This window comes from Ranitomeya imitator, chromosome 2, assembly GCF_032444005.1.
Source record: "Ranitomeya imitator isolate aRanImi1 chromosome 2, aRanImi1.pri, whole genome shotgun sequence".
Lineage (NCBI taxonomy): Eukaryota > Metazoa > Chordata > Amphibia > Anura > Dendrobatidae > Ranitomeya > Ranitomeya imitator.
In genome coordinates this window covers 107,348,688-107,368,495 of record NC_091283.1, presented here as the reverse complement: position 1 = coordinate 107,368,495, position 19,808 = coordinate 107,348,688, and the positions used below count along the sequence as shown (strand labels likewise).

Genomic DNA, 19,808 nt, shown 5'->3' with positions numbered 1-19,808 from the left:
TGATCCCACACACAACCTCCCTATACAGTGTTATCCCACAGACATACCACCTATATACAGTATGATCCCTCAAACAGCACCCTCCGTACATGGTATGAGCCCCCACACAACCTACTATGGCTACGTTCACATTAGCGTTTTGCGTGTTTGCGTCGGGCGACGCAGCGGCGACGCATGCGTCATGCGCCCCTATATTTAACATGGGGGACGCATGCGTTTTTGTGGGCTGCGTTGTGCGACGCATTCGTTTTTTTTGCCGCAAGCGTCGGGCCAAGAAAACGCAACAAGTTGCATTTTTCTTGCGTCCAAATTTCGGCACAAAACGACACATGCGTCGCAAAACGCAGCGTTTTTGTGTGCGTTTTGGTGCGTTTTTATTTGCGTTGTGCGTTGCGTCGCCGACGCAGCGGCGCACAACGCAAATGTGAACGTAGCCTATATACTGTATGAATACCCCGATATTCAGCATGAGCCTACATACAGGTCTCTATATACAGCATGACATAGGGACAGAATAACAATAGAATACAAACGTAAATTTAGCTTCATATGAAGAAAAAGAAAGTGGCAGCACTCACCGATCTTCTTATGCAGGTGTGTTTATTTGTAAAACGTCTTCACGGCACAGGGGTGTGTAACATAGGGATGCGGGAGCAGAACGACGGCCGTTTCGCGCCGGTCTGGTGCTTCAACGGGTAAATTTAGCTTTACATTGCATTAAAATGCAAAAGAATTTGAAAAATAATACACATTGACACATGTGCCTCTTCAGCCATCATCTCTTCAATTACATTGATTTTTTAAAAAAAATTTTTTTTTACTGACCTGAAGTGCTTTTTGGGAATACGTATCCACTAAGAAGGCTGTACTTTCACAGACGTATTGAAGATTTCTGGACATGTTAGTGGCATATCCGATAAAGTTTATATTTTACATCTGACCGTTTTTTCTCTTTTTCATATTGCAGATAAAAGCGCACATGGATATATAGCTGCTCACTCTTTGGTAAGGCGAATACCACAATATTCTTTATATTATAGCTGATAACAGTAGAAGTATACAGGTAATATTTCAGGATTGCTCTGTTTTGAACCTGTGTGATTAAGTCATACTGCCCAGCCATTTCCCAAATGGGTATTCTTTTGATCGAAGTATGATCCATTTTTACGCTATAGATGGACCAGAAGGAGGCAAAGAAACTGCATGAGACAAAATGTTAAAAGCTCCACAATCCCTTGCATATATTGGGGTCAGTATTTATTAAGCCAAAATCTGAAGTGAAAAAGTATAATTAAAGGGACACTGTCACCTGAATTTGGAGGGAACAATCTTCAACCATGGAGGCGGGGTTTTTGGGTGTTTGATTCACCCTTTCCTCACTACTGGCTGCATGCTGGCTGCAATATTGGATTGAAGTTCATTCTCTGTCCTCCGTAGTACATGCCTGCGCAAGACAAGATTGCCTCGTGCAGGCGTGTACTATGGAGGACAGAGAATGAACTATTGCAGCCAGTATGCAGCCAGCGGGTAAGGAAAGGGTGAATCAAACACCCGAAAACCCCGCCTCCAAGGGGTTCCCTCCAAATTCAGGTGACAGTGTCCCTTTAATGATTGACACTTGTTTTGTGTTTTATACCTGCTCGTGTTTTTGGCTTACAAATACTGACAAAAGTACTCGAGTGTCAGAATGACCCGGCAGGCACTTTATTAGCTGTAGGATATGCTCTGACTAGTTGTGAGTTTTTGGATAATCGGCTGTTAGTTGTTCTTGCCAGACAGCAATCTAGGGCAAGCTTTAGGCAAGCCGACCACGGCCACTAAACAATGAACAATCCGCTATGTACGATCGTCAGAACGAGGCTCCATAGACTTAGATTGTAAAAGCGACTTCAGGCTCACGCACAGACCCCAGAGTGAGTCGCCAAGTCTGAATAGAAATCACGAGAATGATTAGTGGACCGCAGTAGCGCTGGAAATTGGGGAAGACTGAGATCCGTAAGTGTATTAATGTACTTACACTAGAATGCGCACGCAGGTTTACGCAATAAAGAAAATGATTGGGAGTGCTTTTTTAATTCTTGGCTTGTATGGATGAGCTTGTTCCTTCATGTGTCTACAAAGACACTTTTGAAGGCACTGAACCTGTTGCTGACATTTAGGAGCATGATTTTCTGTAAGGACTCAGTATGATTAATTCGCACAATTCCATGTAAACAAAGCACATGGGTAATGAGAACTCCTGTCTTCTGGTGATTCTGTATCCTGATAATACTGAGCCACGTGCTGGACATATACAGTGGGGCAAAAAAGTATTTAGTCAGTCAGCAATAGTGCAAGTTCCACCACTTAAAAAGATGAGAGGCGTCTGTAATTTACATCATAGGTAGACCTCAACTATGGGAGACAAACTGAGAAAAAAAAATCCAGAAAATCACATTGTCTGTTTTTTTAACATTTTATTTGCATATTATGGTGGAAAATAAGTATTTGGTCAGAAACAAACAATCAAGATTTCTGGCTCTCACAGACCTGTAACTTCTTCTTTAAGAGTCTCCTCTTTCCTCCACTCATTACCTGTAGTAATGGCACCTGTTTAACCTTGTTATCAGTATAAAAAGACACATGTGCACACCCTCAAACAGTCTGACTCCAAACTCCACTATGGTGAAGACCAAAGAGCTGTCAAATTACACCAGAAACAAAATTGTAGCCCTGCACCAGGTTGGGAAGACTGAATCTGCAATAGCCAACCAGCTTGGAGTGAAGAAATCAACAGTGGGAGCAATAATTAGAAAATGGAAGACATACAAGACCACTGATAATCTCCCTCGATCTGGGGCTCCACGCAAAATCCGACCCCGTGGGGTCAGAATGATCACAAGAACGGTGAGCAAAAATCCCAGAACCACGCGGGGGGACCTAGTGAATGAACTGCAGAGAGCTGGGACCAATGTAACAAGGCCTACCATAAGTAACACACTACGCCACCATGGACTCAGATCCTGCAGTGCCAGACGTATCCCACTGCTTAAGCCAGTACATGTCTGGGCCCGTCTGAAGTTTGCTAGAGAGCATTTGGATGATCCAGAGGAGTTTGGGGAGAATGTCCTATGGTCTGATGAAACCAAACTGGAACTGTTTGGTAGAAACACAACTTGTCGTGTTTGGAGGAAAAAGAATACTGAGTTGCATCCATCAAACACCATACCTACTGTAAAGCATGGTGGTGGAAACATCATGCTTTGGGGCTGTTTCTCTGCAAAGGGGCCAGGACGACTGATCCGGGTACATGAAAGAATGAATGGGGCCATGTATCGTGAGATTTTGAGTGCAAACCTCCTTCCATCAGCAAGGGCATTGAAGATGAAACGTGGCTGGGTCTTTCAACATGACAATGATCCAAAGCACACCGCCAGAGCAACGAAGGAGTGGCTTCGTAAGAAGCATATGAAGGTCCTGGAGTGGCCTAGCCAGTCTCCAGATCTCAACCCTATAGAAAACCTTTGGAGGGAGTTGAAAGTCCATGTTGCCAAGCGAAAAGCCAAAAACATCACTGCTTTAGAGGAGATCTGCATGGAGGAATGGGCCAACATACCAACAACAGTGTGTGGCAACCTTGTGAAGACTTACAGAAAACGTTTGACCTCTGTCATTGCCAACAAAGGATATATTACAAAGTATTGAGATGAAAATTTGTTTCTGACCAAATACTTATTTTCCACCATAATATGCAAATAAAATGTTAAAAAAACAGACAATGTGATTTTCTGGATTTTTTTTTCTCAGTTTGTCTCCCATAGTTGAGGTCTACCTATGATGTAAATTACAGACGCCTCTCATCTTTTTAAGTGGTGGAACTTGCACTATTGCTGACTGACTAAATACTTTTTTGCCCCACTGTATATGGAAGAGCAGCATAATTCTATGAGATAAGTAGGAGCGTACACTAAGCAGCACCCTTACCTTGTAAAGTGCCCAGTCTCCTGGCTGCTCTGACACTGGACGTGGAGCGCTGCTCTTGCTCTCCCGGCGGCACAGTTGCAGAGGCAGTTATCCAATATTTAGGGAGTATCCTGCTCTGGTCTTATTATGGTTGGACCCGTGCATGATACTGTAGGTGTTGATGAATGTGCCCAGAATGCAGGAGCAACTCTCTACAACCAATGTCGGGTCAGATGGGAGAATGTATGTTTTAATTAAAAAACTGATCTTACTATATTGCATTACTCTAGTGCTGCCGCATGCAATGGAGCATAGCCTACTGGACTCACTAGTCCAAACTGAGCAAATGTTTAAAAGAATAAAATAGGATTTATACAAAATAATGTACATAGAGCCATATGTCCATCTCCTCCTGCTCTATAACATGATGCCTTGCTGATTATTCTGCATGGCTAAGGTGACGGGTTCCCTTTAATAATGCCATGATGACAGCAGGTACTTTTTAAGGAAATGGCATTGGACTGCTAGTGTTTTTAGCGGCGGGCAGGAAAGGTGTTGGGGTTTTATTGCTCTGTTTACTTGGTCGCAGCCAGAAGCAAAGAGAACAACGCGGTGACCTCTCTTTATTTTATCACTTCTATTCCAGAACACAAAGACTGCATCCGAGCCCCCCCTAGCGCCTCCAGTGTCCGAGGAGGAAGATGAAGAAGAAGAGGAGGAGGAAGAGGAGGACGAGCCTCCACCTGTGATAGCCCCACGCCCTGAACACACAAAATCTGTAAGAATGCAAATTAAAAAAAAAAACTAGTAGCTCCAAGTCTAAACCATCACATGCAAGATTTCTGTTAGAGGGTTATTAGAAGGGAATCTGTCATCCGAAACTGACCTATTGTTGGCAACTGATAAATTATTTCATATTTTAAATGTATTTTATGATTAATTTTTTTACAGTGTTTATTTTTCCTATATCACAATCTTGATTTGTTTACAGATATGGTTTAAAAATAAATAAATAAATAAAAATATATATATAATCTTACCGGCCTTCAGAGCAAAATGTCAGCTATGGCAGGAGGACGATGAGCTGGGTGCGCCCCTCTAGCAGCTGATCGGGTCCTAATACCCAAACTTCATTATTGTGAGGATTTGCTCAGCTGTTTTTTAAAATGCCTATATAATACTTTAAGCCACAGCAATAGATTAAGATACAAGATGTAATAATTTCTTTTTCTAGACCATTCCTTTTTATTTAATGCAAACTAATCTAATGTGGTCAGAGAACATAAAATGTCATTCCAGCTGAGCAGATCCATAATCGCCCTTATATGAATATCTTACAAGCTACAGAATTGTGAATAGATCCATTTTAATGTATTTGGTATAATTGTGTGATAAATCCGAACTATACAGAGAAGGGTGTCAATCCTTGTCTCTAAAGTTTACATATCCCAAGGTGAATGGCCCAAGGTGTTTAATGCACACGTCCTACCAAGGATAACTAGTGGAAAAGAGGCAGCGCTAGTAAGTTTGACAGAGGGGAGCACTGAGCGCCTCTCTGGACTTGATCCAGCTGTCCCCAGCAATAAGTATGGAAAGTGAGGCAGCCATTCTGTAAAATGAACCTTGTATTAACCCATGCCACGGTTCAACCCCAGTGAGCTTCCATAAAGCAGTGGTGACCAGGAGATATACAGGCGTTAACAATCAATAATCTTATCATTATGTCACTAAGCAATAAGAAGTGTCAAACGGCATTATAATCCGGATTCTGTGTGTTATGTATCACTTCAATAAATATAACGCAAAACAATTTGCTTGTAATTTTATATCATAAAATGTGAAAAGGATCTAGTAAGCCTTCAAATGTATAATTCACAAGTGTGTTCAAACTCACAAGTGACTCCATTCCTAAAAAAAAATATATCATATGATCAATGATACCATTGTATAGAATACCTTCCCAGTACGTATTCATAGCGTCCACACCGTTCTCAGAACGATGCATGACCATGGCGGTTATGTCATACCTGGTAAAATAGGGTGAAGAACGCCTCCTGTCCACTTGCTGGGTAACCCCACAGTCCGTCACATTACTAGTGCATGTCACAATTGACTCTCCTCTTCTCACACTGTTATATAAAATGACACCGGAATTGTTTTGCATTACATTTATTGTAGTGATGCATGACACACAGAATGCTGATATAATGATCGATCACTCTGGTTTACACGTTTCACTGTTTAATGACACAGTGATAATGTACTGTAATTACTGATTGTTAGCGCCAGCATAAATATTGGTTACTGTTGCTTTATGGTTATGTTTGAGAAAAGCTTACTTGTGCTGAAATGTCACATGGGTTAATAAAAAGTTAATTTTCCCCCTATTTGCTGGTTGTTGGTGACTGTTTATTTAACTCTTTTAAGGGAATCTGTCAGTAGGATCACCCCCTCCTAAAACCTCAATATGGGCTCATAGGTCATAGGAAGCTGAATAAAATAATATCTTGATATCTGTGATCTGATGTCTTATTCCAGAGAAATCTACCTTTTTCTTAAATGTAAATGAGCTGATAAGCTCTAAGGGCCGGACACTGATCTACATGAGAATCTGCCTCCAGGGCTTAATTTAAATAAATGGAGAGTTACCAGTGTGAGACAAGTAACATAGAACAGGAAAAATGAACTTTGTCTTCTTCAGACACATTTTTTGCAGCTCTCTGATCTCTGCTGTGTTGCAACAATATTACAGCCCTGTCTGCCTGTGACATGGAAGCTGAAGCGGAGAGGAAACTGCAGATGTGTCAGGTATATTCACACACAGCTCTGCAGTGAGATCAGGAGAGCAGAGAGCGGCCATTACTTGTCTCACTCTGGTAACTTTCCATTTCTTTTACAATAATCTCTGGAAACAGATTTTCATGCAGATCAGTGTCTGGATCATAGATATTAACAGCTCACTTAAAAAAAAAAAAAAAAATAGTGGATTTCTTTTATAATAAGACATCAGATCGCAGATATCTAGGTATCATTTTACTCAGCTTCCTATGACCCGAATGCACATAATAGACAGCTTACGAGGGTCGATCCTACTCACAGATGCCCTTTAAGTTTTTTTTCAATGGAAAAAATTGTGTAAGTAGGCACATTTTAAGAAAAGTAAGGGTTGACATTTGTAAATATCTGGAATTTCTCGGGTTTAGGCTCCTATCATGGAAGCCATGGAGTTGCAGCATCAAAAAATATACTGAGGTTTACTGTGGAGACCATTGTCTTGCAGATACTTTCAATTTTTAGCCCCTTTTTTGTAAGTATATGCACTAGTGGTCATACATCTACTACTCATTTATTATTGTCCAAAGGCAAGTGGTCGCATTTCAGATCTTAGTGCAAGCTTGTTGTATGTACTGTATGTACTCATCTTGAGTATGGTAGATTGTGTTGGTTATGGTTCTGCCGCATCTTTCCCTTATAAAATACTTCCTGAGAAAATTTCCATTCCTAGCCTAAAGCCAGTCTTAAACTGTCTGTATATGAACCTCAATGTTTGGACTGACTGTGGGTTTTCTGACCCAAATTTATAGCCTTATAGGCATCCATTAGGTTGAAAGTTCTGGTTAGGAGACTCGCAGGCAGTCCGGACGTTGCGGTCCATATACAGACTGTGAAATATGGATGTTTGACTGTGGCCTAAATCCCTCTCTTTCAGTAATGATGAGATGTTCTTTCTCCCTTCGCACTATTCTTTCCTCCATCTTATCAGCTTTCTGCCGGACATCAGGGTCATGAATCTCCTGCTAATGTTCATAAGAGATCATATATAAAACAGATGGTCTGCATACAAACAAGTACCTAGGTATATTTTTGTCTTTCCTTCAGATTTATACACGGTCTGTCATTGAACCAATAGCCGTACCTGTACCAGCTAAAGAGGCCTCGACTTCCCCAGTAACCACCCAGCCAGAAAACTCAAGCACGAGCACTTTGTACAGGAATACCGACCGACAACGTAAAAAATCCAAGATGACAGATGAAGAAATCCTGGAAAAATTAAGTATGTTTTCCAGTTTATGTTCATCGTTTTCACTCTCCATAGAAAACCTAATACAAGGCGCCATTTTTAAAAACATGTTCCCTTTGATGCATATTAAGTACGGGCTTTCATTGGAAAAACCTGCACAAAATAACGTACAATGCATTTAAAGATAGTTTTTCCAAACCCACTTAGTGCAGATTTTAGGGCTCTCTGCAGATTGGGGATATGTGGATTTTCGGTGTTCTGTATTTGGGGTGAGTTAAGGAAGAAAAAAACATGTTGTGTTAAACAGTTATCCAGTTATAAGACAAAACCGGTTGAAAAAATTAGCAGTGGTGACAAGTTTCTATGAAACTTTTCCATTAGTATTAATAAGGGTTGACAATTTGCCTTTATGCGCAGGACAGTCGTAGTCAGAAGTGAAGGTCAAACCTTTAAAAATTGATTGTAAAGTAGGTAGATTTAAATACGTCGCAGTCATGCTACATTCTGTCATCTATCTGATAAAAGTCCATCGTGTCACCAACTTTTGTAAGATACTAGTTGAAATGCTTTTAATTGTATTTATAAAAAATGTATAAAATGGTGCAAAAGTGCTAAGAGTTTAATATATTTAAATGATTTGAAAGTGACAAATAATACACCAAAAAATAAATAGAGCGCAAAAAAGTATTTAAGGAAGTTGTCCGGCCATAAAAAAAAAATAATAATAATCTCACAGATCCACCGCCACTCTGTCCCTGGCCGGTCTGATGAAAACAGCCAGTCACTGTTTGGCTGCAGCGGTTACGTGATTAATAATTATACAATTTTTAGAGGGTTTTTTATGGCTAGAAACCTTTGAAATTACACTTAATTTATTATATTAAACAGTGACATTTTTTAAATTGTGCCTGTGGGGTTATTAAGCAGGGTTAGCCTGGGTTTACATAAGAGTAAGATAAATCGTTTGTTTTATGTCCAGGAAAAACTGATGATTTTTCATCCTTCTTGTCTTCCTTCATATGCTTTCCACGTATTTCTTTTTTTTTTTTACATCCAAATGTGTGGCCAGGGTTGTACAGGGCTCAGTATTCTGACTACCACTGTAGCCAAACAGGTGTTGTTTCAGAATGACAGCATGCAGCTCAGTAAGTGGCACATCACTGGAATTAGGGTCTCCGCTCCAGCATCATGCTGCTCTAGAATTACATAGCAACAAACCTGCTGACATATTCCTTTAACTTGTAATTCAGATATACTTTTTTTTTCTTTACTATTTGTCATTGGATAATAAAAATTTGAAAGCTTTACCCCTGAAACAAAAACAAGGTGACTAGAGAAATATCAAAACCTTTTGTAATTTATATAAGAGGGAAAAAGGAAGAAAAATCCGGCACCAAAAATCAACCTCCGCCAAAACACTAATGCTTAATAGACATATTTTTATCACCGAACCAGTGGGATCATGGGTGTTCTTGAATGAAAAAGTCAATTAAAATATTCCAGTAGTAAGAAGAAAGGTGGCACTCGCCGTCCCTTAAAAGATCCTTTATTTTATAACGATTAAAACATGGATGCAGGAGAATTCCTCCTGCGCTTCAGCAGGTCCAGCAGCCATTAAAGAGCATGAGGCGCGAAACGGCCGTCGTCCACACAATTCTCCTGCATTCATGTTTTAATCGTTATACAATAAAGGATCTTTTAAGGGACGGTGAGTGCCACCTTTCTTTTTACTACTGGAATATCATAATTTATGTAGTTGCTTTAAAGGGAAACGCTCAGCTTAGATTTGTTGTGCAATATGCGAGCACTTTATAGCGCTCATTCTATGCCTTGGGGTCCAGTGAACGATCTCTCAGTGCATACAGAGATATCAGTCAGTCCCTGATTAGGAACGCACACTTCAGCAGGGATTTCTATGAATAAATTATACATTCTACCCAGCCTTTTCCAACACACCTTTATATCAAACTGCTCATTTTCGTCTGCTCTATAACTCACTGCTGGAAAATCAGATTGAATATTTGTCAGATTCCCTTTTAAATTGTAAATTCTACATATTAGTATATTTAATTTAATTTTTAGGAACACTTTTCACTCTCAGGGAGAATCAGGCCATGCAGTGTACCATTTGATTAGCATAGCATTTATGCCTGAGTGCATTCATATGTGTTATCAAAAAGTTTGGATTACTTATCAGCAATCGCACACATACAGTATATACAGCCTGCATAACCGACGGATATTGCTGCTTATCTCATATAAGTAGTGTTAGGCTGCAGTACCATACTGAACCTGTGAACAGGTGTGGCACTCTTTTTTTTTTTTTTTTTTTTTTTTTTTTTCTAAGAAAACAACCATGTTTTTTCTAATCTTGTACCACCCTTTTAGGAACCAATGATAAGTATAGCTGACATTCTCAGTTTTACCATTAGCACTCCTGTTGAACACAATGAATGTAAAAATGTTTGTTTTTATGTATTGAATACTATGGGAACCAGCAGCACAATATGTCTTTCTTATACATTATCTTCAATGGGGAGAAACAAGTGGATCATTGACGAATGATCAAAAATATTAGTTGGGAGTCAAATTCATCCTGCTACCCTGTTGGAGTATGCATTTTCAGAAAAACAAAACCAGAAACAAAATGAGCATAAAACCTGCTGTACCAAAATACGTAACAGTCAAGAGTGCATTTAATTAACACAGGGTTCTTAGGGACACTGTTTTTGATTAAAAGAGAAAAAAAACGTAAATCCATCCCACCAGCGGCAAGGTGATCCTATTCGGGATGGTCCTACGCTGTCTAATATTAAAACCTTGCCATGTGTCAGAAGTGACCTGAGTGAATAAGGGCAGACAAAGGACTGGGTGCCGAACTCCAGACACCTCAGCCCTGGGAAGCTTTTTAATTGTAATGTCCTGCTCAAAGAGGGGAGTCCACACAGGACAGTGGACAGTCAGCTGATAACGAATAGAGATTCTAACTGTCTAGGGGAAAGAAGTGAAATTGATGTTTCTGTGATTTTCTGATTCCATATCTTCACATTTCAGATTGATTGATTGTATTTTTACATTTATTAATCCCTTTAATGTATGCATTGTGTCTACAGGAAGCATTGTAAGTGTTGGGGATCCTAAAAAGAAGTACACACGGTTTGAAAAAATTGGCCAAGGGTGAGTATACCAAATGTCTTCCTTTTTTTTTAATAGTTTTGCTTGATTGGTGAAAAAAGCTGAGAAGTTTGTGATTTCCCACTGCTCCCCTAGTCGTGCACATTACAGTTAGTGTGATCTGCGGTCTCCAAGATTTGACTTTTGCCTCCTTTTCGCATGGATCTCTTCCATCCTGCTGCAATCTCTAACGCTATAAGGATGGAGAGCAATATTCTATGGACGAGTTACACTGATGGAGCGGGAGGAAATGAACAAAGACTGTTTAGAGAATTGCTTAATATTGTGTTTAGGGAGCAAGTAACCAATGAAAAATAAAATAAGTGTCTTTTTATTGTTAATAGCTTTAAAGTCCTTCCTGTGAGTGCAATACACCACCACACCACAGTCCGTCATCAGCGGGAATAAAATAAAAATCTGTCCCCTTGTCGCCTGGTGACAGGTCTTCTTTCAGGGAAACTCCACTTTGGTGTCTCTGTTTGGAAGAGTATTCGGGAACTACTTTCTTTAAATAAGATTATTTAAGGGAATCAAGGTTTTTAGTCAGTACAGTTTCCACATCTACATAAATTTCCTGCAATGACTGTGAGCTGACGCTCCCTCTGGCATCCACGCTGCCCGTCTAGCTATAGTCTGTTGCTGGGCTTCCATTTATAGACTGCTCCTCGCCGCAGCCTGTGCTGTGTCACGATGGACGTCAGCCAGTGTGCGGGGAGGAACCACGCCAGGGAACACGTCAGGAAACGTAACCGTTTCATCTAATATTATCCTGGTTCTAGTATTCTGTATCTGTATAAGTGCAGAATGCGGTGATGATACCGTGACATGAGAAGACTTTGTTGGCCTGTGTATGACCCGGACACATTAGCCGTAATTGCCGCCGTTCCGCTATCATTCTGGAAAATGCAGATGGATGGTGATGCTCGCAGATTAGGAATCATCCATCCCACAGCCTCCATGCTGTGCCTGGTTTGCACCATCACCTGACAGCAGACCGGCTCTATTCTGTCCTTCCCTGTGCAGGGCTTCTTGGCAGGGTGAAGCGGTTATTCAGGTTTTGAGAGACCGCCAAGATGTATATTTAGTGTTGATCCGAAAACCTATTTATCCAGTCTGCTCCCAAAAACTAAGAGCAGCAGAGATGCAGGCGAGCAGAGGCGAAATCAAGCACCGCATTGGAGCCATGCTCAGGATATAAAGATTGCCAGTCCGATAGTCCGTAATACTAAATGCAGGAAAGTCAGGAAAAAGGCACAGAACCCACACTTGGTATGTTGTGGAGGAAGCCATATTATGCAGCAAATTAAGTTATTGTACGCAGACCCTTCATATGAAGCTGGGATTCATTTGCATACTCCGAGTCTGGTGTAATTACCGGAGTGGCCATTGAGATGAAGGAAATCCCCAGAGGTCGCCAATTTAATGATCCTGAGAGATGGCAGACTTCTTATCTGTGCTGCACTGCGGCCAGGAAATTACACTCCACAAGTGAACGGAAGGAGCAATATCACAGATAGTGAAGCGGAAGACCCTGCTTGTATATGGTCTCCCAGGAACAGACAACTCTATCTACATTTTTACATTTTTATGTAACTGGAAATTACCACTTGCTACATTGACCATAAAGTGAGATTACAAAGGGGTCCCCTAGGGAAGAGGAAGAAAGCACAAAAAAGAGCAAAACTCTGCGGGGCGCAGAGGAGGTTGTGTATGTGCATCTATGATGTGTATCTGTGCGTTCAGAAATCACTGCTGTCTAGTATACGTGTGTGTGTATAATATATAATAATGTAGAGACTATATTACTGAAATGGAAGTGTATCTGGGTTTATAAACTGTATATAGTGTAAAAATGGAGTCTGGGTCATTATTATAGGGGTGTGGTGGAAGGTTGAAGTCACAGCTGAGCATTTGAGCCAGAGAGGCTATGTTTCTTTATTATATGTGCTATGGCATCATACAATCCCTTTTCAGTGGCATGTGGCAAAAACAGTAACATCACTGTGACATTTAGCTGTGACATCATACAGTGATGTGAAAGTGTTTGCCCCCTTCCTGATTTCCTATTCTTTTTCATGTTTGTCACACTTAAGTTTTTCAGATCACCAAACAAATGTACGGTAAATATTAGACAAAAATAACACAAATAATCACAAAATGCAGTGAAATGAAAGCCTTTTATTAAAGGAAGAAGAAATCCAAACCTACAGGGCCCTCTGTGAAAAAGTTATTGCCCCCTAAACCTAATAACTGGTTGGGCCACCCTTAGCAGCAACAACTGCAATCAAGCATTTTCGATAACTGGCAATGAGCCTTTTACAACGCTCTGGAGGAATTTTGTCCCACTCATCTTTGCAGAATTGTTGTAATTCAGCAACATTGGAGGGTTTCCAAGCATGAACCGCCTTTTTAAGGTCATGCCACAGCATCAGTCGGATTAAGGTCAGGACTTTGACTAGGCCATGCCAAAGTCTTAATTTTGTTTTTCTTAAGCCATTCAGAGGTTTGTTTGCTGTGTGTTTTGGATCACTGCTCTGTTGCATAACCCAAGTGTTCTCCAGCTAGAGGTCATGAACAGATGCCTGGACGTTCTCCTTCAGGATATTTTGTTAGACAGCAGAATTCATGGTTCCATTTACCACAGCAAGTCTTCCAGGTCCTGATGCAGCAAAACAGCCCCAGACTATCACACTAACGCCACCATATTTTACTGTTGGTATGATGTTCCTCTTCTGAAAGCTGTTACTTCTACACCAGATGTTATGGGACATACACCTTCCAAAAAGTTAAACTTTTGTGTTGTCAGTATTTGAGTATTCTCTCAAAAGTCTTGGGGATAATCGATATGTTTTCTGCCAAAACTAAGATGAGCCTTTATGTTCTTATTGAACAGAGTGGTTTTTGTCTTGGAACTCTGCCATGCAGGGCATTTTTGCCTAGTCTTTCTTATGATGGAGTCATGAACACTGACCTTAACTGAGGCAAGAGAGGCATGGAATTCTTTTACTGTTGTTGTGGGGTCTTTTGTGACCTCTTTGAGTCATCTTTGCGCTCTTGGGGTAATTTTGGTTGACTGAGCACTCCTGGCAAGGTTCATCACTGTTCCATGTTTTTGCCATTAGTGGATAATGGCTCTCACTGTGATTCCCCGGAGTCCCAAAGCTTGAGAAACGGCTTTATAACTTTTTCCAGAATGATGGATTTGTTTCTCATTTTGTTCCAGAATGTATTTGTATTGTGGCATGATGTCTTGCTTTTGTTGACATTTTGGTCTACTTTACTTTTGTCAGGCAGGCCCTATTTAAGTTATTTCTTGATTGAGAACAGGTGTGGCAGTAATCAGGCCATCGTGTAGCTAGGGAATGTGAACTCTGCTTCCCAAAGATGTGATAAATAACAGTTACCGTATATACTCGAGTATAAGCCGAGATTTTCAGCCCATTTTTTGGGGGCTGAAAGTCCCCCTCTTGGCTTATACTCGAGTCATACCCAGGGGTCGGCAGGGGAGGGGGAGAGGGGGTCTGTGTAATTATACTCACCTGCTCCTGGCCTGGTCCCTGCAGGTCCCTGGCTCCCCGGCGCCCCAGCTTCTTCCGGTACTGAGCGGTCACATGGTACTGCTCATTACAGTAATGAATATTCATTACTGTAATGAGCGGTAACGGTGACCGCTCAGTACCGGATGAAGCTGCCGGGGAAGCAGGGACTGCACCGCGCCAGGAGCAGGTGAGTATAACGGGGAGGGGGAGAGCAGCCCTGCGCGATATTCACCTGCTCCTCGTTCCGGCGCCTCTCCGTCTTCTGCAGTGACGCTCAGGTCAGAGGGTGCGGTGACGTGGTTAGTGCGCGCCCTCTGCCTGAACGTCAGTGCAGAAGACGCTGAAGATGGAGCGGCGCCGGAATGTGGTGCAGGTGAATATTGAAAGTGTCAGGTGCCTGAGCAACTGGGAGGTATGTGATTTTTTTTTTTTTTTTTTTTTTTTTTTTTTCATCGCAGCAACAGTAAATGGAGCAAGTGTCTGTATGGAGCTTCTTATGGGGCCATAATGTTTGTGCAGCACTGTATGGGGCAAATGTCTGTATGGGGCCATAATCAAAGTTTGTGCAGCACTATATGGGGCAAGTGTCTGTTGCAGCACTATATGGGGCCATAATCAACGTTTGTGCAGCATTGTATGGGGCAAGTGTCTGTATGGGTCCGTAGTCAACGTTTGTGCAGCATTGTATGGGGCAAGTGTCTGTATGGGTCCGTAGTCAACGTTTGTGCAGCACTATATGGGGCCATAATCAACGTTTGTGCAGCATTGTATGGGGCAAGTGTCTGTATGGAGCATCTTATGGGGCCATAACGTTTGTGCAGCACTATATGGGGCAAATATCTTTATGGAACCTCTTATGGGGCCATAATTAACGTTTGTGGAGCATTATATGGGGCAAGTGTCTGTATGGAGCATCTTATGGGGCCATAATCAAGGTTTGTGCAGCACTATATGGGGCAAATATCTTTATGGGGCCATTATTCACCTTTATGCAGGATTATATGGGGCATATTTTAATATGAAGCATCTTATGGGGCCCATCATGAACTGTATGGAGCATTATATGGGGCTCCTGATTCAATATGGATATTCAAAAACACTTAACCTACTGATGTCTCAATTAATTTTACTTTTATTGGTATCTATTTTTACTTTTGACATTTACCAGTAGCTGCTGCATTTCCCACCCATGGCTTATACTCAAGTCAATAAGTTTTCCCAGTTTTTTGTGGCAAAATTAGGGGGGTCGGCTTATACTCGGGTCGGCTTATACGCGAGTATATACGGTAATTTGTTTTAAGTGGAGGAGGAGCAATCACTTTTTCACACAGGGCCCTGTAGGTTTGGATTGTTTATTCCCTTAACCCCTTAGCGACCGCCGATGTGCCTTTTAACGGCGGCCGCTAAGGGTACTTAAACCACAGCGCCGTTAATTAACGGCGCTGTGGAAAAAGTAAATATCGCCCCCCAGAGTCGGATTTTCTCCGGGGTCTCGGCTGCCGAGGGTAGCCGAGACCCCAGAGAACATGATTCGGGGGGTTTTAACCCACCCCGCATTTGTGATCGCCGGTAATTAACCGTTTACCGGCGATCGCAAAAAAAAACAAAAAAAAACGCGATCTCTTTTTAATTTCTCTGTCCTCCGATGTGATCGCACATCGGAGGACAGAGAAAAAGGGTCCCAGGTAGCCCCCCAATACTCACCTATCTCCCCCGATGCTCCTCGGGTCTCCCAGTGGGCGCCGCCATCTTCAAAATGGCAGGCGCATGCGCAGTGCGCATGCGCAGTGCGCCCGCCGGCCGGCCCCGCGACAATCTTTGGGGTCTCGGCTGCTGGGGGTAGCCGAGACCCCAAAGAGCATGATCGGGGTCGGTATTAGCGACCCCTGTTTTGCGATCGCCGGTAATTAACTGTTTACCGGCGACCGCAAAAAAAAAAAAAAAAAGTCAAAGTGTAATTCTCTGTCCTCTGATGTGATCGCACATCAGAGGACAGAGAAATAGGGGGATTCGGGGACCCTATCATACTCACCTGTGTCCCTGGATCCTCTTGCTGCTCCTCCTGGCCGCCGGCAAAAGAAAATGGCGGGCGCATGCGCAGTGCGCGCGCCATCTGTCTCCATCTGCCGGCCGGCAGGAGAAGAGCAGTTGGGGCTAAAATTAGGGGTAGGGTTAGGGCTAGGGTTAGGGGTAGGGTTGGGGTTAGGGTTAGGGGTAGGGTTAGGGGTAGGGTTAGGGCTAGGGGTAGGGCTAGGGGTAGGGTTAGGGCTAGGTGTTGTGAATTCTGTGGCAGAGCTCCCTCCTGTGGTCACAAGTGGTACTTCGGCTGATTCTCTTTGTGAGCTTCCGTTGGTGGAGGAAAGTGGTACTGCGGCTTCTGAGTTTCCTTCCTCAGGTGATATGGTGAAGTCGTTAGGTGCTGCTCTATTTAACTCCACCTAGTGCTTTGATCCTGGCCTCCAGTCAATGTTCTAGTATTGGACCTGTTTCCTCCTGGATCGTTCCTGTGGCCTGCTGCTCTGCATAGCTAAGTTCTGCTTTGCTATTTTGTTTGCTGTATTTTCTGTCCAGCTTGTCCATTTGTTTTTTCCTGCTTGCTGGAAGCTCTGGGACGCAGAGGGTGTACCTCCGTGCCGTTAGTTCGGTACGGAGGGTCTTTTTGCCCCCTTTGCGTGGTTTTTGTAGGGTTTTGTGTTGACCGCAAAGTTACCTTTCCTATCCTCGCTCTGTTCAGAAAGTCGGGCCTCACTTTGCTAAATCTATTTCATCTCTACGTTTGTCTTTTCATCTTAACTCACAGTCATTATATGTGGGGGCTGCCTTTTCCTTTGGGGTATTTCTCTGAGGCAAGGTAGGATTATTTTCTATCTTCAGGCTAGCTAGTTTCTCAGGCTGTGCCGAGTTGCATAGGGAGCGTTAGGCGCAATCCACGGCTGCCTCTAGTGTGGTTGGAGAGGATTAGGGATTGCGGTCAGCAGAGTTCCCACGTCTCAGAGCTCGTTCAATGTTTTTGGGTTATTGTCAGGTCACTGTATGTGCTCTGACCTCTATGTCCATTGTGGTACTGAATTACCTTATAACAGCTAGGATTAGGGTTAGGGCTAAATTTAGGGTTAGGGCTAAATTTAGGGTTAGGGTTGGCGCTAAATTTAGGGTTAGGCTTCTTTCACACTTACGTCGGTACGGGGCCGTCGCAATGCATCGGCCCGACATACCGACGCACGTTGTGAAAATTGTGCACAACGTGGGCAGCGGATGAAGTTTTTCAACGCATCCGCTGCCCAATCTATGTCCTGGGGAGGAGGGGGCGGAGTTACGGCCACGCATGCGCGATCAGAAATGGCAGATGCGACGTACAAAAAAACGTTACATTGAACGTTTTTTTGTGCTGACGGTCCGCCAAAACACTGATCCAGTGCACGACGGACGCGACGTGTGGCCATCCGTCACGATCCGTCGGCAATACAAGTCTATGGGCAAAAAACGCATCCTGCGGGCACATTTGCAGGATCCGTTTCTTGTCCAAAACGACGGATTGCGACGGATGCCAAACAATGCAAGTGTGAAAGTAGCCTTAGGGTTAGGGTTGGGGCTAAAGTTAGGGCTAGGGTTGGGGCTAAAGTTAGGGTTAGAGTTGGGATTAGGGTTTGGATTAGGGTTGGTATTAGGGTTAGGGTTGGCATTAGGGTTACGCTTGGGATTAGGGTTAGGTTTGGGATTAGGGTTAAGGTTAGGGGTGTATTGGGATTAGGGTTAGGTTTGAGGTTAGGGTTGATATTAGGATTAGGGGTGTGTTGGATTTAGGGTTTTGATTAGGGTTATGGTTAGGGTTGACATTAGGGTTGTTTTGGGGTAAGGGTTGTGATTATGGTTAGTGATTAGGATTATGGATCAGGTTGGGATTAGGGTTAGGGGTGTGTTGGGGTTAGGGTTGGAGCTAGAATTGGGGGGTTTCCACTGTTTAGGTACATCAGGGGGTCTCCAAACACGATAGCCAATTTTGCGCTCAAAAAGTCAAATGGTGCTCCCTCCCTTCTGAGCTCTGCCGTGCGCCCAAACAGTGGTTTAACCCCACATATAGCGCATCAGCGTACTCGGGATAAATTGGACAACAACTATTGCAGTCCAATTTCTCCTGTTACCCTTGTGAAAATAAAAACTTGGGGGCTACAATATCTTTTTTGTGGAAAAAAAAATATTTTTTATTTTCACGACTCTGCATTCTAAACTTCTGTGAAGCACTTGGGCATTCAAAGTTCTCACCACACATCTAGATAAGTTCCTTGGGGGGTCTAGTTTCCAAAATGGGGTCACTTGTGGAGGGTTTCTACTGGTTAGGTACATCAGGGGCTCTGCAAACGCAACATAATTCCCACAGACCATTCTATCAAAGTCTGCATTCCAAAACGGCGCTCCTTCCTTCCGAGCTCTGCCGTGCGCCCAAACAGTGGTTTACCCCCACATATGGGGTACCAGCATACTCAGGACAAATTGGACAACAATTTTTGGGGTCCAATTTCTCTTGTTACCCTTGTGAAAATAAAAACTTGGGGGCTAAAAAAATCTTTTTTGTGGAAAAAAAAATCTTTTTTTATTTTCATGACTCTGCATTCTAAACTTCTGTGAAGCACTTGGGCATTCAAAGTTCTCACCACACATCTAAATAAGTTCCATGGGGGGTCTAGTTTCCAAAATGCGGTCACTTGTGTGGGATTTCTACTGTTTAGGCACATCAGGGGCTCTCCAAACGCGACATGGCGTCCGATCTCAATTCCAGCCAATTCTACATTGAAAAAGTAAAACGGCACTCTTTCTCTTCCAAGCTCTGCGGTGCGCCCAAACAGTGGTTTACCCCCACATATTGGATATCGACGTACTCAGGAGAAATTGCACAACAACTTTAGTGGTCTAATTTCTCCTGTTACCCTTGTGAAAATACAAATTTGTGTGCAAAAAGATCATTTTTGTAGAAAAAATGCGATTTTTTTTTTTTTTTTTTTTTTTTCTCTCTCCACGGCTCTACGTTATAAACTTCTGTGAAGCACTTGGGGGTTCAAAGTTCTCACCACACATCTAGATAAGTTCCTTAAGGGGTCCAGTTTCCAAAATGGTGTCACTTGTGGGGAGGTTCC

At 42.6% G+C, this 19,808-nt stretch overlaps 1 protein-coding gene across 5 annotated transcripts in view; it reads left to right on the top strand.

Annotated features, from left to right (window-relative positions):
* The window catches only part of PAK3 (p21 (RAC1) activated kinase 3), a 228,862-nt gene that overhangs the window by 191,461 nt on the left and 17,593 nt on the right, over positions 1-19,808 (top strand). For all 5 annotated transcript variants that reach the window (XM_069747124.1, XM_069747126.1, XM_069747127.1 and 2 more), the window contains 4 exons: positions 968-1,005; positions 4,589-4,720; positions 7,822-7,996; positions 11,077-11,140. In XM_069747124.1, coding sequence (XP_069603225.1) covers positions 968-1,005; positions 4,589-4,720; positions 7,822-7,996; positions 11,077-11,140 — 409 coding nt within the window. The remainder of the gene's footprint in view (positions 1-967; positions 1,006-4,588; positions 4,721-7,821; positions 7,997-11,076; positions 11,141-19,808) is intronic.